Source organism: Hyperolius riggenbachi, chromosome 6 (assembly GCF_040937935.1).
Source record: "Hyperolius riggenbachi isolate aHypRig1 chromosome 6, aHypRig1.pri, whole genome shotgun sequence".
Classification (NCBI taxonomy): Eukaryota; Metazoa; Chordata; class Amphibia; order Anura; family Hyperoliidae; genus Hyperolius; species Hyperolius riggenbachi.
Genome location: NC_090651.1, coordinates 2,863,135 through 2,886,508, shown reverse-complemented (window position 1 = coordinate 2,886,508; position 23,374 = coordinate 2,863,135). Strand labels below are relative to the sequence as shown.

The 23,374-nt window shown below is 44.5% G+C and overlaps 1 protein-coding gene across 6 annotated transcripts in view; it reads left to right on the top strand.

Moving 5' to 3' along the window:
• Positions 1-23,374, top strand: part of DISP3 (dispatched RND transporter family member 3) — a 308,406-nt gene that overhangs the window by 260,494 nt on the left and 24,538 nt on the right. For 5 of the 6 annotated variants that reach the window (XM_068242367.1, XM_068242366.1, XM_068242369.1 and 2 more), the window contains 4 exons: positions 21-202; positions 5,165-5,292; positions 20,182-20,354; positions 20,744-20,870. In XM_068242367.1, coding sequence (XP_068098468.1) covers positions 21-202; positions 5,165-5,292; positions 20,182-20,354; positions 20,744-20,870 — 610 coding nt within the window. The remainder of the gene's footprint in view (positions 1-20; positions 203-5,164; positions 5,293-20,181; positions 20,355-20,743; positions 20,871-23,374) is intronic. The other variant, XM_068242370.1, reaches the window with a different exon arrangement.

Genomic DNA, 23,374 nt, shown 5'->3' with positions numbered 1-23,374 from the left:
TGTTTTCGTTAATTGTTTAGGTATATAAGATTCCTTACGGTAACTACACCAGGAAGCTGACCGCTTGTGTGTCCACCATAGGGCTGCAGACCTCCGCCTGTCCCAGGAAGTGGATGATTACCTCATCAGCCTGCGACTCACGCCGAGGGTGGAAATTCGACTTCAGCTTCTATGTTGCCGACAGGGAGCAGAACTCCACCAGGTAACTCTCTTCCTATCTCACAAGGTACAAAGGAGGGTCATGTCTAGGAGAAGTCATGAAGAAGCATGTGATCAGTCTGGTCAGGTGGTCATGTCTCGGAGAAGTCACAGAGAAGCATGTGATCAGTCTGGTCAGGTAATAGATATGTGAGTCTCTGATTAGTGATGGTCGTGTCTAGGAGAAGTCGTGGAGAAGCATGTGATCAGTGTGGTCAGGTGAATATGTGTAAGTCTCTGATTAGTGATTGTCGTGTCTAGGAGAAGTCATGGAGAAGCATGTGATCAGTGTGATCAGGTGATAGCTATGTAAGTCTCTGATTAGTGATGGTCGTGTCTAGGAGCAGTCATGGAGAAGCATGTGATCAGTGTGGTCAGGTGATAGCTATGTAAGTCTCTGATTAGTGATGGTCGTGTCTAGGAGAAGTCATGGAGAAGCATGTGATCAGTCTGGTCAGTTGACAGATATGTAAGTCTCTGATTAGTGATGGTCGTGTCTAGGAGCAGTCATGGAGAAGCATGTGGTCAGTCTGGTCAGGTGATAGATATGTAAGTCTCTGATTAGTGATGGTCATGTCTAGGAGAAGTCATTGAGAACATATGATCAGTCTGGTCAGGTGATAGATATGTAAGTCTCTGATTAGTAATGGTTGTGTCTAGGAGAAGTCACGGAGAAGCATGTGATCAGTCTGGTCAGGTGATAGATATGGAAGTCTCTGATTAGTGATGGTCATGTCTAGGAGAAGTCATGGAGAAGCATGTGATCAATCTGGTCAGGTGATAGATATGGAAGTCTCTGATTAGTGATGGTCATGTCTAGGAGAAGTCACAGAGAAGCATGTGATCAGTCTGGTCAGGTGATAGATATGGAAGTCTCTGATTAGTGATGGTGGTGTCTAGGAGAAGGCATGGAGAAGCATGTGATCAGTCTGGTCAGGTGATTGATATGTAAGTCTCTGATTAGTGATGGTGGTATCTAGGAGAAGTCATGGAGAAGCATGTGATCAGTCTGGTCAGGTGATAGCTATGTAAGTCTCTGATTAGTGATGGTGGTGTCTAGGAGAAGTCATGGAGAAGCATGTGATCAGTATGGTCAGGTGATAGATATGTAAGTCTCTGATGGGCGTGTCTAGGAGAAGTCACGGAGAAGCATGTGATCAGTCTGGTCAGGTGATAGATATGGAAGTCTCTGATTAGTGATGGTCATGTCTAGGAGAAGTCATGGAGAAGCATGTGATCAATCTGGTCAGGTGATAGATATGGAAGTCTCTGATTAGTGATGGTCATGTCTAGGAGAAGTCACAGAGAAGCATGTGATCAGTCTGGTCAGGTGATAGATATGGAAGTCTCTGATTTGTGATGGTGGTGTCTAGGAGAAGTCACAGAGAAGCATGTGATCAGTCTGGTCAGGTGATTGATATGTAAGTCTCTGATTAGTGATGGTTGTGTCTAGGAGAAGTCATGGAGAAGCATGTGATCAGTCTGGTCAGGTGATAGATATGTAAGTCTCTGATTAGTGATGGTCATGTCTAGGAGAAGTCATAGAGAAGCATGTGATCGGTGTGGTCAGGTGATAGATATGTAAGTCTCTGATTAGTAATGGTCAGGTCTAGGAGAAGTCATGGAGCGGCATGTGATCAGTCTGATCGGGTGATAGATATGTAAGTATCTGATTAGTGATGGTCGTGTCTAGGAGAAGTCACAGAGAAGCATGTGATCAGTCTGGTCAGGTGATAGATATGTAAGTATCTGATTAGTGATGGTCCTGCCTAGGAGAAGTCATGGAGAAGCATGTGATCAGTCTGGTCAGGTGATTGATATGTAAGTCTTTGATTAGTGATGGGCGTGTCTAGGAGAAGTCATGGAGAACATATGATCAGTCTGGTCAGGTGATAGATATGTAAGTCTCTGATTAGTAATGGTTGTGTCTAGGAGAAGTCACGGAGAAGCATGTGATCAGTCTGGTCAGGTGATAGATATGGAAGTCTCTGATTAGTGATGGTCATGTGTAGGAGAAGTCATGGAGAAGCATGTGATCAATCTGGTCAGGTGATAGATATGGAAGTCTCTGATTAGTGATGGTCATGTCTAGGAGAAGTCACAGAGAAGCATGTGATCAGTCTGGTCAGGTGATAGATATGGAAGTCTCTGATTAGTGATGGTGGTGTCTAGGAGAAGGCATGGAGAAGCATGTGATCAGTCTGGTTAGGTGATTGATATGTAAGTCTCTGATTAGTGATGGTGGTGTCTAGGAGAAGTCACGGAGAAGCATGTGATCAGTCTGGTCAGGTGATAGATATGTAAGTCTCTGATTAGTGATGGTAGTGATTAGTGATTGGTGCATACATCAAGTGCATATGATGTTATCCGGGGTACTCGGAGAAGAAGGCGGAGAGGCTGGAAGTCCCGGAAGCTGGACAGGTGAGGTTACTAATGCACAGGCCCTGGATTAAGGGAGGGATACTAACATTTGAGCAGACAGCAGCCGGGGGTCCGTCCATCGGTTGATCAATTGCGTGGTGATATTGCATCGACTATGTCGGAGTGAGATTTTCCAGCTTGCTCAATTTATACAATTGACTGTTTTCAAGCTGAAATTGGTGGGATCATCGATTGGGCATACTTGTGCTGGATCTGATTTTCATCTGATTCGATAAAATGATCACATTGGATGGTCGATTGGCCGCACACATAGAGGGTAATGGTGCCAGTATGGATGTGTCTCAGCTGGCGCAGTGACGCGCTCTGCAGCCGTGTGAAATATGGGGACACATAACAAGGACGCGCCAGGCACAGGAGACGCCGTATAATAACCCTGGAGGTTCTCTGCAGAGATGAGCTCTGGTTGCCGCTCGCTCCGACTCTTTGATGTGTTATAGTTAATGCAGCCGTTATAAAACATTCATAGTAACTCTCCCCACCGCAGACACGATGTGCGAAGCATTGCCGGCCGCACGCGTTCCGCCGATCTGCTCGGAATCCGGGACATGTGTGTCTCTCATTAACATTATAGAGAAATCACAATTTCCAGAATCCTCCGCTCATCAATCCGCCGCTTCAGATTAAAGCGCTCGCGGTGAGACGCTGAGAGTGGTTTATAATTAGGAGGAGGATGTTCCCTATTATCTCCGTCCCGTCCCCCGCCGCCGCCCGCGATAGGACGACTGACTCATCTCCTGCCATCGTGCGGGAATTAAGGGGAACTTCTCCACACACTGCCGATCCTTCCTGTCCACAGACGCCCCCGACAAGAGCCTGTTCACCCTCTAAAGTATCCCGCTCACTGAATGTCCTCTCCTAACACAGCGCCGGGGCGGGGCCATCTTTATTCTGACATAACTTCTATTATTCTGACCTACAGAGCGGCAGTAACTGGGTGGGGCTACTGCAGCGTCAGCAGATGGGAATCTCCCAGCATGCATCTTGTTAGGTACCATCAGTGTGTACACAGCTACAATCACAGAGATTAGGATGCGATCCCCTCTTGTGACAGTTTGGGGTGGAGTGCTGTACAGACTCGTCACTAGCCTAGAGGTTGGCATGTGACATGGTGGCACAGACTGGGTATGATGGACGATGGGCTCCACCGGCGCAGGTGGTTTCGGTGCTGTGCGCCGGCTGCATATCGCTTGAGTTGGGCGTGGCTTTAGCAGCAATGCATGACCTACGCACGGGTAATTAGGGGTTCCGGTGATCGCCTGACTCCGATTTACTTCTCACTCTGAGACGCTACGACTCGGAGGGGGAGTAGTATGTAACTCCGCCCGGAATTTGAGCGTCAGTAGGGTGATCCGTCAGCAGGGACGGAGGGTAGGTTAGTAGTTGGGGTCACCACACCTCTGGGCTCTGCTGCCATCACAGGTGCTGCTCCCCTCTCGTTATGCCCCCGGACTCCATATTACTGTGCATGCACGGCCACCTGATCAGCTGGAGGGTCCCGGCAGCTGCGGGGGAGCGGAGGACAGAGAGGGCAGCCTCATTAGTATCCAGAAGATTCCCTCTCCTTAGGTCAGTAGCAGTGTTTTTTTTAATATGTAATTAACTATTTGCTGGTTGGTAGTGGATGTTTGTCTGATCTCTGATGTGAGGCCTGGCTGTACCGCTTCTGTTTGTAGCATTTGTGTGACTCTGTAGAGTGTTTCTGCCATTTGTCTGATGTGAGGCCTGGCTGTACCGCTTCTGTTTGTATCATTTGTGTGACTCTGTAGAGCGTTTCTGCCATTGTGTGATGCGAGGCCTGGCTGTACCGCTTCTGTTTGTATCATTTGTGTGACTCTGTAGAGCGTTTCTGCCATTGTGTGATGCGAGGCCTGGCTGTACCGCTTCTGTTTGTATCATTTGTGTGACTCTGTAGAGCGTTTCTGCCATTGTCTGATGTGAGGCCTGGCTGTACCGCTTCTGTTTGTATCATTTGTGTGACTCTGTAGAGCGTTTCTGCCATTGTCTGATGTGAGGCCTGGCTGTACCGCTTCTGTTTGTATCATTTGTATGAATCTGTAGAGCGTTTCTGCCATTGTCTGATGTGAGGCCTGGCTGTACCGCTTCTGTTTGTATCATTTGTGTGACTCTGTAGAGCGTTTCTGCCATTGTGTGATGCGAGGCCTGGCTGTACCGCTTCTGTTTGTATCATTTGTGTGACTCTGTAGAGTGTTTCTGCCATTTGTCTGATGTGAGGCCTGGCTGTACCGCTTCTGTTTGTATCATTTGTGTGACTCTGTAGAGTGTTTCTGCCATTGTCTGATGTGAGGCCTGGCTGTACTGCTTCTGTTTGTATCATTTGTATGAATCTGTAGAGTGTTTCTGCCATTGTCTGATGTGAGGCCTGGCTGTACCGCTTCTGTTTGTATCATTTGTATGAATCTGTAGAGTGTTTCTGCCATTGTCTGAACAAGTGATAAATGTCTTCCTCTATGTTTATTTCTTGTAAGTCTGTTCAGTATTTTCTCCCCATGTTGTGTCTTTACAGGAAGATTTACTTCTCTTTGGTGCACAAGAATCCCGTACACGGCCGTATCTGCACCTCTCCGGCGGGGTGTCAGGGATCGGGGTCCGATGTGTTCAATAGAGGCTACTTCTATGTCCCCAAAGAGAAGGGTGAGCCGAACCACTCAACCGTTCATTCCAGGAGGGGCAGAATCACCTCAGACTCTGCACAAAAGCCTAGGGACACCGCTCATATCTCAAGAACTCCACCCTGACAGCATTGGGTCCCGGGTTCAAATCTTTGTCTAGTCTATAGCTCTCTAAATTCATCCCTGAGGACAGTCAGTGACATGACTATTTACTCTGTAATGTGCTGCAGAAGATGTCACTGCTATATAAATACATAATAATAATAATATGGTAGGACATTAGACTATGACTATGGTAGGATTAGAGTGTGAGCTCCTCTGAGGACAGTCAGTGACATGACTATGTACTCTGTAATGTCCTGCAGAAGATGTCAGTGCTATATAAATACATAATAATAATATGGCAGGATATTAGACTATGACTATGGTAGGATTAGAGTGTGAGCTCCTCTGAGGACAGTCAGTGACATGACTATGTACTCTGTAATGTGCTGCAGAAGATGTCAGTGCTATATAAATACATAATAATAATATGGTAGGACATTAGGCTATGACTATGATAGGATTAGAGTGTGAGCTCCTCTGAGGACAGCCAGTGACATGACTATGTACCCTGTAATGTGCTGCAGGAGATGTCAGTGCTATATAAATACATAATAATAATATGGTAGGACATTACACTATGACTATGGTAGGATTAGAGTGTGAGCTCCTCTGAGGACAGTCAGTGACATGACTATGTACTCTGTACAGCGCTGCAGAAGATGTCAGTGCTATGTAAATACATAATAATAATATGGTAGGACATTAGACTATGACTATAGTAGGATTAGAGTGTGAGCTCCTCTGAGGACAGTCAGTGACATGACTATGTACTCTGTAATGTGCTGCAGGAGATGTCAGTGCTATATAAATACATAATAATAATATGGGAGGACATTAGACTATGACTATGGTAGGATTAGAGTGTGAGCTCCTCTGGGGACAGTCAGTGACATGACTATGCACTCTGTAATGTGCTGCAGAAGATGTCAGTGCTATATAAATACATAATAATAATATGGTAGGACATTAGACTATGACTATGGTAGGATTAGAATGTGAGCTCCTCAGTCAGTGACATGACTATGTACTCTGTAATGTGCTGCAGAAGATGTCAGTGCTATATAAATATATAATAATAACATGGTAGGACATTTCACTATGACTATGGTAGGATTAGAGTGTGAGCTCCTCTGAGGACAGTCAGTGACATGACTATGTACTCTGTAATGTGCTGCAGGAGATGTCAGTGCTATATAAATACATAATAATAATATGTTAGGACATTAGACTATGACTATGGTAGGATTAGAGTGTGAGCTTTTCTGAGGACAGTCAGTGACATGACTATGCACTCTGTAATGTGCTGCAGAAGATTTCAGTGCTATATAAATACATAATAATAATATGGTAGGACATTACACTATGACTATGGTAGGATTAGAGTGTGAGCTCCTCTGAGGACAGTCAGTGACATGACTATGTACTCTGTAATGTGCTGCAGAAGATGTCAGTGCTATATAAATACATAATAATAATATGGTAGGATATTAGACTATGATTATGGTAGGATTAGAGTGTGAGCTTCACTGAGGACAGTCAGTTACATGACTATGTACTCTGTAATGTGCTGCAGAAGATGTCAGTGCTATATAATAATAATAATAATAATAATATGGTAGGACATTACACTATGACTGTGGTAGGATTAGAGTGTGAGCTCCTCTGAGGACAGTCAGTGGCATGACTATGTACTCTGTAATGTGCTGCAGAAGATGTCAGTGCTATATAATAATAATGTGGTAGGATAGTAGGCAGATAGTAGGCAGATAGTAGGCAGGATTTGGGCAGCACGGTGGCGTAGTGGTTAGCTCCCTCGCCTTGCAGCACTGGGTCCCTGGTTCGAATCCCAGCCAGGGCACTATCTGCAAAGAGTTTGTATGTTCTCTCTGTGTCTGCGTGGGATTCCTCCGGGCACTCCGGTTTCCTCCCACATTCCAAAAACATACGGATAAGTTAATTAGCTCCCCCTAAAAATTGGCCCTAGACTACAGTACTTACACTACATAATATAGACATATGGCAATGGTAGGGATTAGATTGTGAGCTCCTTTGAGGGACAGTTAGTGACAAGATATATATATATACACTGTGCAGCGCTGCGTAATATGTCGGCGCTATATAAATACTAAATAATAATAATAATAATAGTACATGTATGAGATTGTCTCCCCTGAGGAGTGGCAGAAGCCGTTGCTGGAATAGTAAGTGGTGGAACAGAAGGACTTGCAGACACAGATGTGTTTTTATGATGAAGCTAGCGCAGATTGATAGAGCAGATAATGAAGAAGCAGCAGCAGCGGCCGCACTGTATTAACCACCATGAAGGCAGCACTTGCGGCTCGGCGTTCGCCTTCTGCATCTGCCAACAAAAATATTCTTAAAATGAAAATGATCTGACAGAATTAACTCTGCAGAAATAAACTCCCAGCATGGTGTCTCCTTTATGTGCTCGAAGTCGGGGGGAGGGGCTGAATAAGAGAACCAGTCAGTAGGGATGGTAATGGTGAATTTCCCTCCCATAATGCTCAGCGTGGCCTCTGGCCTGGAGCCAGCTGGCCAGTAGGGATGGAGGTTGCCATGAGCACAGTCACTGCAGCACACTCCATTCCTATTGGCCAGCTATATTCAGGTCAGAGGTCATGTTGAGCATAATGGACGGGAAAGATCACTGCCTGCGAATCAACCTGCTCCAAACTACCATCTCTACCGGCTTCTAGAGCGGGCAGTACAGCAATGAGGGGTCATATTATCACTGGCAGAGCAGTCACTCTGCAAACCCCTCCAGACTCACAGCACTACAGCTGTTACCCCTACAGCAAACTGACGCCCCCACACAGGGCCGTTTCTTGGGCAGTGCAGGCAGGGCGACCGCACTGGGCGCAGACCAGCAAGTAGATGAAGGGGGGCGCTGGCAGAAGGACATTACCGCTAGGGAGCTGGTGACGTGTGGTGCAGCCAAATGGAAGAAGTAGATTACCAGCGCGATCACCTTCCTTGACTCCTCCTAGGCTGCCTGCGTCAGACTTCAAGTCATCATCATGTCACCACCACGTGATGACACCTGCTGTCCTGTAGCGGTACTGCAGGCTGTGAGTGCACGGCGCCCATGGAGGAGTCTGCTTTCCGGGTTCTCCTCGCCTGGGTGTTTTCCTGCTTCCTCCTGGATGAGCGGCTGGTCACTAGAAAGTAGGCAGATCTACTTGTGACCTGTGTCTGTATTTCTGTTCCTAAAGCGTAAGGGTTCCCGAGTCCACGGGGGTGGGGGGAAGGGAGTGAAATTTCTACATCCTCGCCCTGGGTGCAATTTAGCCTAGAAACTGCCCTGCCTCCACACCCATCACCAGTACAGCTGTCACCCCTACAGCTAGCACCTCTACACCCATCACCAGTACAGCTGTCATCCCTACAGCTGTCACCACTACACCTGTTACCATTACCCCGATCACCCCTACAGCCGTCACCACTACAGCCGTCACCCCTACAGCCGTCACCACCACTGCTTTCACTCCTACAGCCATCACCCCTACAACCGTCACCCCTACAGCCGTCACCACTACACCTGTTACCATTACCCCGATCACCCCTACAGCCATCACCACTACAGCCGTCACCCCTACAGCCGTCACCACCACAGCTTTCACTCCTACAGCCATCACCCCTACAACCGTCACTCCTACAGCCGTCACCACTACACCTGTTACCATTACCCCGATCACCCCTACAGCCGTCACCACTACAGCCGTCACCCCTACAGCCGTCACCACCACTGCTTTCACTCCTACAGCCATCACCCCTACAACCGTCACCCCTACAGCCGTCACCACTACACCTGTTACCATTACCCCGATCACCCCTACAACCGTCACCACTACAGCCGTCACCCCTACAGCCGTCACCACCACTGATTTCACTCCTACAGCCATCACCCCTACAACGGTCACCCCTACAGCCGTCACCACTACACCTGTTACCATTACCCCGATCACCCCTACAGCCATCACCACTACAGCCGTCACCCCTACAGCCGTCACCACCACAGCTTTCACTCCTACAGCCATCACCCCTACAACCGTCACCCCTACAGCCGTCACCACTACACCTGTTACCATTACCCCGATCACCCCTACAGCCGTCACCACTACAGCCGTCACCCCTACAGCCGTCACCACCACTGCTTTCACTCCTACAGCCATCACCCCTACAACCGTCACCCCTACAGCCGTCACCACTACACCTGTTACCATTACCCCGATCACCCCTACAGCCGTCACCACTACAGCCGTCACCCCTACAGCCGTCACCACCACTGATTTCACTCCTACAGCCATCACCCCTACAACGGTCACCCCTACAGCCGTCACCACTACACCTGTTACCATTACCCCGATCACCCCTACAGCCATCACCCCTACAACCGTCACCCCTACAGCCGTCACCACTACACCTGTTACCATTACCCCGATCACCCCTACAGCCGTCACCACTACAGCCGTCACCCCTATAGCCGTCACCACCACTGCTTTCACTCCTACAGCCATCACCCCTACAACCGTCACCCCTACAGCCGTCACCACTACACCTGTTACCATTACCCCGATCACCCCTACAGCCGTCACCACTACAGCCGTCACCCCTACAGCCGTCACCACCACTGCTTTCACTCCTACACCCATCACCCCTACAACTGTCACCCCTACAGCCGTCACCACTACACCTGTTACCATTACCCCGATCACCCCTACAGCCGTCACCACTACAGCCGTCACCCCTACAGCCGTCACCACCACTGCTTTCACTCCTACAGCCATCACCCCTACAACCGTCACCCCTACAGCCGTCACCACTACACCTGTTACCATTACCCCGATCACCCCTACAGCCGTCACCCCTACAGCCGTCACCACTACAGCCGTCACCACTACACCTATCATTCCTACACCTGTCACCCCTACACCTGTCACCACCACTGCCGCCAATCCTACATCTGTAACCCCTAAAGCCATCACCAATACAGCTTTCACCCCTACAGCCATCGCCACCACTGCTGTCACCCCTACAGCCATCACCCCTACAGCCATCACCCCTACAGCCGTCACCCCTACAGCCGTCACCCCTACACCTGTCACCCCTACACCTGTAGCCTCTACAGCCTTCTCCACTACAGCCATCACCCCTACAACTGTCACCCCTACAGCCGTCACCCTTACAGCCATCTCCAATGCAGCTGTCACCCCTACAGCCGTCACCACCACTGCTTTCACTCCTACAGCCATCACCCCTACAACCGTCACCACTACACCTGTCACCCTTACAGCCATCACCCCTACAGCTGTCACCCCTACAGTCGTCACCACTACAGCCGTCACCCCTACACCTGTCACCACCAATGCCATATAACCACTACACCGGTCACCCCTACACTCGTGACTACTACAACCTTTACCCCTACAGCTTTCTACCCTATACCTGTCACCTCTACATCCACCATCCCTACACCCATCACCATCACCACCACAGCCGTCACCCCCACAGCTGTCACCTTTACAGCTTTCACCCTACAGCCATCACCCCTACACCCCTAACCCCTACACCTGTCACCACTACACATGTTACCCCTACACCAATCCCCCTTACAGCTGTAACCCCTACACCCATCACCCTTACATCTGTCACCCCACAGCCTTCACCCCTACAGCCAAGACCACTACACCCGTCACCCCTACAGCCATCACCCCTACACCCATCACCACTACAACCATAACCCCTACAGCCGTCACCCCTACACCTGTCACCACTACAGCCATCACCCCTACACCCATCACCACTACAACCATTACCCCTACAGCCGTCACCCCTACACCTGTCACCACCAATGCCATAACCACTACACCCATCACCACTACAACCATTACTCCTACAGCCGTCACCCCTACACCCATCACCACTACAACCATAACCCCTACAGCCGTCACCCCTACACCTGTCACCACTACAGCCATCACCCCTACACCCATCATCACTACAACCATTACTCCTACAGCCGTCACCCCTACAGTCGTCAGCCCTACACTCGTCACCCAATTGTAATAATAATCATACATAAATAATAATAAAGTCACACACATCATTGGAATGAGGCAAAGTGATGAGCAGCATTGGCTGGGGTAGGGTCAGTGACATGACTATGTACTCTGTAATGTGCTGTAGGAGATGTCAGTGCTATATAAATACATAATAATAATATAGTAGGACATTATACTAGGACTATGGTAGGATTAGAGTGTGAGCTCCTCTGAGGACAGTCAGTGACATGACTATGTACTCTGTAATGTGCTGCAGAAGATGTCAGTGCTATATAAATACATAATAATAATATGGTAGGACATTAGACTATGACTATGGTAGGATTAGAGTGTGAGCTCCTCTGAGGACAGTCAGTGACATGACTATGTACTCTGTAATGTGCTGCAGAAGATGTCAGTGCTATATAAATACATAATAATAATAATAATATGGTAGGACATTAGACTATGACTATGGTAGGATTAGAGTGTGAGCTCCTCTGAGGACAGTCAGTGACATGACTATGTACTCTGTAATGTGCTGCAGAAGATGTCAGTGCTATATAAATACATAATAATAATAAAAATTTGGTAGGATATTAGACTATTACTATGATAGGATTAGATTGTGAGCTCCTCTGAGGACAGTCAGTGACATGACTATGTACTCTGTACAGTGCTGCAGGAGATGTCAGTGCTATATAGATACATAATAATAATATAGTAGGACATTATACTAGGACTATGGTAGGATTAGAGTGTGAGCTCCTCTGAGGACAGTCAGTGACATGACTATGTACTCTGTAATGTGCTGCAGAAGATGTCAGTGCTATATAAATACATACTAATAATATGGTAGGACATTAGACTATGACTATGGTAGGATTAGAGTGTGAGCTCCTCTGAGGACAGTCAGTGACATGACTATGTACTCTGTAATGTGCTGCAGAAGATGCCAGTGCTATATAAATACATAATAATAATATGGTAGGACATTAGACTATGACTATGGTAGGATTAGAGTGTGAGCTCCTCTGAGGACAGTCAGTGACATGACTATGTACTCTGTAATGTGCTGCAGAAGATGTCAGTGCTATATAAATACATACTAATAATATGGTAGGATATTATACTATGACTATGGTAGGATTAGAGTGTGAGCTCCTCTGAGGACAGTCAGTGACATGACTATGTACTCTGTAATGTGCTGCAGAAGATGTCAGTGCTATATAATTACATAATAATATGGTAGGACATTAGACTATGGCTATGGTAGGATTAGAGTGTGAGCTCCTCTGAGGACAGCCAGTGACATGACTATGTGCTCTGTAATGTGCTGCAGGAGATGTCAGTGCTGTATAAATACATAATAATAATATGGTAGGACATCACACTATGACTATGGTAGGATTAGAGTGTGAGCTCCTCTGAGGACAGTCAGTGACATGACTATATACTCTGTAATGTGCTGCAGGAGATGTCAGTGCTATATAAATACATAATAATAACATGGTAGGACATTAGACTATCACTATGGTAGGATTAGAGTGTGAGCTCCTCTGAGGACAGTCAGTGACATGACTATGTACTCTGTAATGTGCTGCAGGAGATGTCAGTGCTATATAAATACATACTAATAATATGGTAGGACATTAGACTAGGACTATGGTAGGATTAGATTGTGATCTCCTCTGAGGACAGTCAGTGACATGACTATGTACTCTGTAATGTGCTGCAGAAGGTGTCAGTGCTATATAAATACATAATAATAATATGGTAGGACATTAGACTATGGCTATGGTAGGATTAGAGTGTGAGCTCCTCTGAGGACAGTCAGTGACATGGCTATGTACTCTGTAACATGCTGCAGAAGATGTCAGTGCTATATAAATACATAATAATAATATGGTAGGACATTAGACTATGACTATGGTAGGATTAGAGTGTGAGCTCCTCTGAGGACAGTCAGTGACATGACTATGTACTCTGTAATGTGCTGCAGGAGATGTCAGTGCTATATAAATACATAATAATAATATGGTAGGACATTACACTATGACTATGGTAGGATTAGAGTGTGAGCTCCTCTGAGGACAGTCAGTGACATGGCTATGTACTCTGTAATGTGCTGCAGGAGATGTCAGTGCTATATAAATACATAATAATATGGTAGGACATTACACTATGACTATGGTAGGATTAGAGTGAGATCCTCTGAGGACAGTCAGTAACATGACTATGTACTCTGTAATGTGCTGCAGAAGATGTCAGTGCTATATAAATACATAATAATAATATGGTAGGACATTAGACTATGACTAAGGTAGGATTAGATTGTGAGCTCCTCTGAGGACAGTCAGTGACATGACTATGTACTCTGTAATGTGCTGCAGGAGATGTCAGTGCTATATAAATACATAATAATAATATGGTAGGACATTAGACTATGACTAAGGTAGGATTAGATTGTGAGCTCCTCTGAGGACAGTCAGTGACATGACTATGTACTCTGTAATGTGCTGCAGGAGATGTCAGTGCTATATAAATACATAATAATAATATGGTAGGACATTAGACTATGACTAAGGTAGGATTAGATTGTGAGCTCCTCTGAGGACAGTCAGTGACATGACTATGTACTCTGTAATGTGCTGCAGAAGATGTCAGTGCTATATAAATACATAATAATACTATGGTAGGACATTACACTATGACTATGGTAGGGTTAGATTGTGAGCTCCTCTGAGGACAGTCAGTGACATGACTATGTATTCTGTAATGTGCTGCAGAACATGTCAGTGCTATATAAATACATAATAATACTATGGCAGGACATTAGACTATGATTATGGTAGGATTAGAGTGTGAGCTCCTCTGAGGACAGTCAGTGACATGACTATATGTACTGTGTAATGTGCTGTAGGAGATGTCAGTGCTATATAAATACATAATAATAATATGGTAGGACATTAGACTATGGCTATGGTAGGATTAGAGTGTGAGCTCCTCTGAGGACATTTAGTGACATGACTATGTACTCTGTAATGTGCTGCAGGAGATGTCAGTGCTATATAAATACATAATAATAATATGGTAGGACATTACACTATGACTATGGTAGGATTACAGTGTGAGCTCCTCTGAGGACAGTCAGTGACATGACTATGTACTGTGTAATGTGCTGCAGGAGATGTCAGTGCTATATAAATACATAATAATAATATGGTAGGACATTAGACTATGACTATGGTAGGATTAGAGTGTGAGCTCCTCTGAGGACAGTCAGTGACATGACTATGTACTCTGTAATGTGCTGCAGAAGATGTCAGTGCTATATAAATACATAATAATAATATGGTTGGACATTAGACTATGACTATGGTAGGATTAGAGTGTGAGCTCCTCTGAGGACATTTAGTGACATGACTATGTACTCTGTACAGTGCTGCAGAAGATGCCAGTGCTATATAAATACATAATAATAATATGGTAGGATATTACACTGTGACTATGGTAGGATTAGAGTGTGAGCTCCTCTGAGGACAGTCAGTGACATGACTATATACTCTGTAATGTGCTGCAGAAGATGTCAGTGCTATATAAATACATAATAATAATATGGTAGGACATTAGACCATGACTATGGTAGGAGGAGTGTGAGCTCCTCTGAGGACAGTCAGTGACATGACTATGTACTCTGTAATGTGCTGCAGAAGATGTCAGTGCTATATAAATACATAATAATAATATGGTTGGACATTAGACTATGACTATGGTAGGATTAGAGTGTGATCTCCTCTGAGGACAGTCAGTGACATGACTATGTACTCTGTAATGTGCTGCAGAAGATGTCAGTGCTATATAAATACATAATAATAATATGGTAGGACATTAGACTATGACTATGACAGGATTAGAGTGTGAGCTCCTCTGAGGACAGTCAGTGACATGACTATGTACTCTGTAATGTGCTGCAGAAGATGTCAGTGCTATATAAATACATAATAATAATAATATGGTAGGACATTAGACTATGACTGTGGTAGGATTAGAGTGTGAGCTCCTCTGAGGACAGCCAGTGACATGACTGTGTACTCTGTAAAGTGCTGCAGAAGATGCCAATGCTATATAAATACATAATAATATGGTAGGACATTAGACTATGACTATGGTAGGATTAGAGTGTGAGCTCCTCTGAGGACAGTCTGTGACATGACTATGTACTCTGTAATGTGCTGCAGAAGGTGTCAGTGCTATATAAATACATAATAATAATATGGTAGGACATTAGACTATGACTATGGTAGGAATAGAGTGTGAGCTCCTCTGAGGACAGTCAGTGACATGACTATGTACTCTGTAATGTGCTGCAGAAGATGTCAGTGCTATATAAATACATAATAATAATATGGTAGGACATTAGACTATGACTATGGTAGGATTAGATTGTGAGCTCCTCTGAGGACAGTCAGTGACATGACTATGTACTCTGTAATGTGCTGCAGGAGATGTCAGTGCTATATAAATACATAATAATAATATGGTAGGACATTATTATACTATGACTATGGTAGGATTAGAGTGTGAGCTCCTCTGAGGACAGTCAGTGACATGACTATGTACTCTGTAATGTGCTGCAGAAGATGTCAGTGCTATATAAATACATAATAATAATATGGTAGGACATTAGACTATGACTATGGTAGGATTAGAGTGTGAGCTCCTCTGAGGACAGTCAGTGACATGACTATGTACTCTGTAATGTGCTGCAGGAGATGTCAGTGCTATATAAATACATAATAATAATATGGTAGGATATTAGACTATGACTATGGTAGGATTAGAGTGTGAGCTCCTCTGAGGACAGTCAGTGACATGACTATGTACTCTGTAATGTGCTGCAGGAGATGTCAGTGCTATATAAATACATAGTAATAATATGGTAGGACATTAGACTATGACTATGGTAGGATTAGAGTGTGAGCTCCTCCGAGGACAGTCAGTGACATGACTATGTATTCTGTAATGTGCTGCAGGAGATGTCAGTGCTATATAAATACATAATAATAATATGGTAGGACATTATTAGACTATGACTATGGTAGGATTAGAGTGTGAGCTCCTCTGAGGACAGTCAGTGACATGACTATGTACTCTGTAATGTGCTGCAGAAGATGTCAGTGTTATATAAATACATAATAATAATATGGTAGGACATTAGACTATGACTATGGTAGGATTAGAGTGTGAGCTCCTCTGAGGACAGTCAGTGACATGACTATGTACTCTGTAATGTGCTGCAGGAGATGTCAGTGCTATATAAATACATAATAATAATATGGTAGGATATTAGACTATGACTATGGTAGGATTAGAGTGTGAGCTCCTCTGAGGACAGTCAGTGACATGACTATGTACTCTGTAATGTGCTGCAGGAGATGTCAGTGCTATATAAATACATAGTAATAATATGGTAGGACATTAGACTATGACTATGGTAGGATTAGAGTGTGAGCTCCTCTGAGGACAGTCAGTGACATGACTATGTACTCTGTAATGTGCTGCAGGAGATGTCAGTGCTATATAAATACATAATAATAATATGGGAGGACATTAGACTATGACAGGATTAGATTGTGAGCTCCTCTGAGGACAGTCAGTGACATGACTATGTACTCTGTAATGTGCTGCAGATGATGTCAGTGCTATATAAATACATAATAATAATATGGTAGGACATTAGACTAGGACTATGGTAGGATTAGAGTGTGAGCTCCTCTGAGGACAGCCGGTGACATGACTATGTACTCTGTACAGTGCTGCAGGAGATGTCAGTGCTATATAAATACATAATAATAATATGGTAGGACATTAGACTCTGACTATGATAGGATTAGAGTGTGAGCTCCTCTGAGGACAGTCAGTGACATGACTATGTACTCTGTAATGTGCTGCAGGAGATGTCAGTGCTATATAAATACATAATAATAATATGGTAGGACATTAGACTATGGCTATGGTAGGATTAGAGTGTGAGCTCCTCTGAGGATAGTCAGTGACATGACTATATACTCTGTACAGTGCTGCAGAAGATGTCAGTGCTATATAAATACATAATAATAATATGGTAGGACATTACACTATGACTATGGTAGGATTAGAGTGTGAGCTCCTCTGAGGACAGTCAGTGACATGACTATGTACTCTGTACAGTGCTGCAGAAGATGTCAGTGCTATATAAATACATAATAATAATATGGTAGGACATTAGACTATGACTATGGTAGGATTAGAGTATGATCTCCTCTGAGGACAGTCAGTGACATGACTATGTACTCTGTAATGTGCTGCAGAAGATGTCAGTGCTATATAAATACATAGTAATAATATGGTAGGACATTAGACTCTGACTATGATAGGATTAGAGTGTGAGCTCCTCTGAGGACAGTCAGTGACATGACTATGTACTCTGTAATGTGCTGCAGAAGATGTCAGTGCTATATAAATACATAATAATAATATGGTAGGACAGTAGACTATGACTATGGTAGGATTAGAGTGTAAGCTCCTCTGAGGACAGACAGTGACATGACTATATACTCTGTACAGTGCTGCAGAAGATGTCAGTGCTATATCAATACATAATAATAATATGGTAGGGCATTACACTATGACTATGGTAGGATTAGAGTGTGAGCTCCTCTGAGGACAGTCAGTGACATGACTATGTACTCTGTACAGTGCTGCAGAAGATGTCAGTGCTATATAAATACATAATAATAATATGGTAGGACATTAGACTATGACTATGGTAGGATTAGAGTATGATCTCCTCTGAGGACAGTCAGTGACATGACTATGTACTCTGTACAGTGCTGCAGAAGATGTCAGTGCTATATAAATACATAATAATAATATGGTAGGACATTAGACTATGACTATGGTAGGATTAGAGTGTGAGCTCCTCTGAGGACAGACAGTGACATGACTATATACTCTGTACAGTGCTGCAGAAGATGTCAGTGCTATATAAATACATAATAATAATATGGTAGGGCATTACACTATGACTATGGTAGGATTAGAGTGTGAGCTCCTCTGAGGACAGTCAGTGACATGACTATGTACTCTGTACAGTGCTGTAGAAGATGTCAGTGCTATATAAATACATAATAATAATATGGTAGGACATTAGACTATGACTATGGTAGGATCAGAGTGTGAGCTCCTCTGAGGACAGTCAGTGACATGACTATGTACTCTGTAATGTGCTGCAGGAGATGTCAGTGCTATATAAATACATAATAATAATATGGTAGGACATTAGACTATGACTATGGTAGGATTAGATTGTGAGCTCTGAGGACAGTCAGTGACATGACTATGTACTCTGTAATGTGCTGCAGGTGATGTCAGTGCTATATAAATACATAATAAAATGGTAGGGCATTAGACTATGACTATGGTAGGATTACAGTGTGAGCTCCTCTGAGGACAGTCAGTGGCATGACTATGTACTCTGTAATGTGCTGCTGAATATGTCAGTGCTATATAAATACATAATAATAATATGGTAGGGCATTAGGCTATGACTATGGTAGGATTAGAGTGTGAGCTCCTCTGAGGACAGTCAGTGACAGACTATGTACTCTGTAATGTGCTGCAGGAGATGTCAGTGCTGTATAAATACATCATAATAATATGGTAGGACATTAGACTATGACTATGGTAGGATTAGAGTGTGAGCTCCTCTGAGGACAGTTAGTGACATGACTATGTACTCTGTAATGTGCTGCAGGAGATGTCAGTGCTATGTAAATACATAATAATAATATGGTAGGACATTAGACTATGACTATGGTAGGATTAGAGTGTGAGCTCCTCTGAGGATAGTCAGTGACAGACTATGTACTCTGTAATGTGCTGCAGGAGATGCCAGTGCTATATAAATACATAATAATAATATGGTAGGACATTAGACTATGACTATGGTAGGATTAGAGTGTGAGCTCCTCTGAGGACAGTCAGTGACAGACTATGTACTCTGTAATGTGCTGCAGGAGATGCCAGTGCTGTATAAATACATAATAATAATAATATGGTAGGACATTAGACTATGACTATGTTAGGATTAGAGTGTGATCTTCTCTGAGGACAGTCAGTGACATGACTATGTACCCAGTAATGTGCTGCAGAAGATGTCAGTGCTATATAAATACATAATAATAATATGGTAGGACATTAGACTATGACTATGGTAGGATTAGAGTGTGAGTTCCTCTGAGGACAGTCAGTGACATGACTATATACTCTGTAATGTGCTGCAGGAGATGTCAGTGCTGTATAAATACATAATAATAATAATAATATGGTAGGACATTAGACTATGACTATGTACTCTGTACAGTGCTGCAGAAGGTGTCATTGACTAGGGTAGATAAGGGCCTACAGTGGGGATCCTGTCATAGTATCCTGGTAATTATCAGCACAGCATTGTCTGTCCTCCATCTCCTCTGCATCCTCTATTGCACAGAGCCACGGAAGACGCTGCCACTATATCAGTCACACATAATAGTCCCAATAATCCCACCTGTGGTGGGGAGGCCGTGTGTTGGCTGGTCTGGGTATTATGTGTTCCTATGAGAGAAAAGCGCTCTACAAATGTTACTGTGTGATTATTGGAATATTCTGATGCTGGCCATACCAGGGACATGCTACATTTTTATTGTATTTTAATCCTTCAGGGTCTGCAAAGAAATTGTCACCAACAATGGATTTTAACCCCTGTTTGAACGCTGCCTGTGGGAAGCCAGCGGTGCGCCCCCTGGTGGACACCGGTGCCATGGTTTTTGTGGTGTTTGGAATTCGAGGAATAAACCGAACCAGGATCCCGGATAATCATGTGCTCGGGGAACTGGTAGGAGAAGACGCCATTGTTTACATTCCATCTAGAAAATGGTCTTTGTTGTCCAATCACAAATCCCTGGCAATCTCGGCAGCGGTGGCTTTATGGACCTCCTTTGCAGATTGCCTCTCACACTTATGGGCCATGTGGGCTGACATACCTTGAGGTGCATACCAACCTCCATAGGGAGGGACATGTGGTGAAATTGGCTCAAGTTGTGGTGGTGGTTGGGGGCGGGCGGTGTTATCCTTCTTTAATACGCTCTGGTCCTGGCACTGAAGCTGTTTTTTCGGGCTTCTGCTTCATGCAATAACGTGCATGTGACAGGTTCTATTTAGGCTCTATCTGTCATTACATGTCTGACGTGTTGGTGTTCCTTTGTTTTTGTCTTTTCCGGAAAGGGCAGGGTGATCTATGATGACAAGTTTGACCTTTTCAAAGAAATTGGCAACCTGTGCCGTCTATGTAAGGTGATCGCCAGCAATAAGGATTTGGTGAAGCCCGGTGGAGCACAGTGTCTCCCCTCAGGTCAGTTTTATGGATTTGTCTTGGTTTCTTTTGGTTGGTTATGTACATTGCCCAGAGAACTCTACGTACAAGAGCAACTCTTCCATGTGTCCAAGTCAATAGAAGACTATCGTCACCAGTCCTGGAGACACCATGATGATGATATATGAGGATGGCATGTCTTTATTGTTGTAATTTAATAATAAGAAGAATAGTGTGACACCCCAAGACTTAGTCCTACTCTCACCCTGCTTCCAGGTCTGCAGACGCCATGGCTAGTTCCATGAACATGGTGGACATGTCTCTGCAGGACACCCTAATGACCCATGCTAATATGGATATTGGGAATGCTGTAGATGTGATATACTTGGACTTTGCAAAGGCCTTCGACACTGTTCCCCACAAAAGTCTGGTGCAAAAGTTGAGGATGCAAGGACTGGGGAAGAGTCTGTGTTCATGGATAGGGAACTGGCTAATGGACAGAAAACAAAGAGTTGTGGTCAATGGATCGTACTCAAAATGGGAGACTGTTAGCAGTGGGGTCCCACAGGGGTCTGTTCTGGGTCCAGTGCTCTTCAATTTATTTATTAATGACCTAGTAGATGCAGTAGTGAGCAATGTTGCTATTTTTGCAGATGATACAAAATTGTGCAGAATCATCAACTGTCAGGAAGATAGTGTCATATTGCAACAGGATCTGGATAGGATGGCTATATGGGCACATACATGGCAGATGAAATTCAATGTTGACAAATGTAAGGTCATGCATTTTGGACGTACTAATGGTCTAGCACCATACAAAATAAATGGGATACAGTTGGGGACATCAAACTTGGAGAAGGACTTAGGAGTACTCATTGACAACAAGTTAAATAATCGTACTCAATGCCAAGCAGCTGCAGCTAAAGCTAACAAAATTTTGGGATGCATTAAAAGGGAAATAAAAACTCGAGATGCTAGCATAATATTGCCCCTGTTTAACTCTCTAGTAAGGCCACATCTGGAATATGGAATTCAGTTCTGGGCACCACATTACAAAAAAGATATTGCAGTTTTAGAGCAGGTGCAGAGACGAGCAACAAAATTGATACGTGTGATGGAAGGTCTCACTTATCGAGAAAGGTTAGATATACTGGGTTTATTTAGTCTAGAGAAAAGACGCCTTAGAGGGGATCTAATTAACATGTATAAATACATCAGAGGGCAATATAATACCTTGGCGGATGAGCTTTTTGTCCCTAGGCCTTCTCAAAGGACTAGAGGACATGATCTGCGCATGGAGGAAAAACGTTTTAACCATTTATTTAGGAAAGGGTTCTTTACAGTAAGAGTGATTAAGATGTGGAATGCATTGCCACAGGAAATCGTTATGGCAAACTCTATACCTGCATTTAAAGGGGGCTTAGATGCTTTCCTTGCGTTGAAAGACAGCCATGGCTACAATTACTAGGTAATGCCTAATGATGTTGATCCAGGGATTTTATCTGATTGCCATCTGGAGTCGGGAAGGAATTTTTCCCTTTTGGGGCTAATTGGACCATGCCTTGTAAGGGTTTTTTTCGCCTTCCTCTGGATCAACAGGGATATGTGGGGGACGGGCTGGAGTTGTACTTTGTTCTCTGGTTGAACTCGATGGACGTATGTCTTTTTTCAACCAAAATAACTATGTAACTATGTAGTCCACCCTGCAGAGCTGTAAGGTGTTCTGGTCAGAAAGGAAACCCCTTTCCATGGCCATCAGTCCCGGCTGTCCCTCTTCTGCCTGCTCGGTGGGGTGAAAGGTTTTCCGGTGTTATGTCTGATGGTGCTGCCCAGAAGCTTCTTTCCACATTGAGTAGCACGCATGCGCAGTGAGAAGTTAACTATGCTGCTGGTGGTAAAACACGAAACATCTCCGCTTCCACACCCCCAGCACTCCCCAAATTTTCATGATAGTGGGAGGGGACCCCCCAAACTACCTCTATGCCAAATTGCAGCCCCCGAGCTACACTGGTTCCCGGGATAGATTACAGAAACCCGGGATAGATTACAGAAATAGTTGGGGGGGGGGTTCCTCCCTATCCTGAAAATGTGGGGAGTGTAGGATGTAAGGAAGCGGAGATATTTAGTATTTTACCATCAGCAGCATAATTAAATCGGAAATGTGGCCGCACAGTGGGCAATGCAAATTAACATTCAGCACAACCAGGCATCACCGTCACCGGCCACCCCTCTCTCTCAATCATGACGGAGAGTTACCATTGTTTCTTATCACACCTTCAATCGATAACCTGCCTATAAGTGAGTGGAAGTTGACCATATTAGAGGAAAGAGATCTCTGGCAGATTCGATCTCAGTGATACCAGAGAGGTCTCCTCTTGTTTGGCCAGCTTTAGCCTGGAGGGAAGAGTGACTACATGGTCACCCTGCCATGGCTTGGTCCAGCTCTGTGGGTGAAGGCATCTGAGGAGCTTCCATGGTTATCTGAGGCCTCCTGAGATGATGGCTTCTTCTTCTCTATAGATAAGTCATTATTTCATGGATTC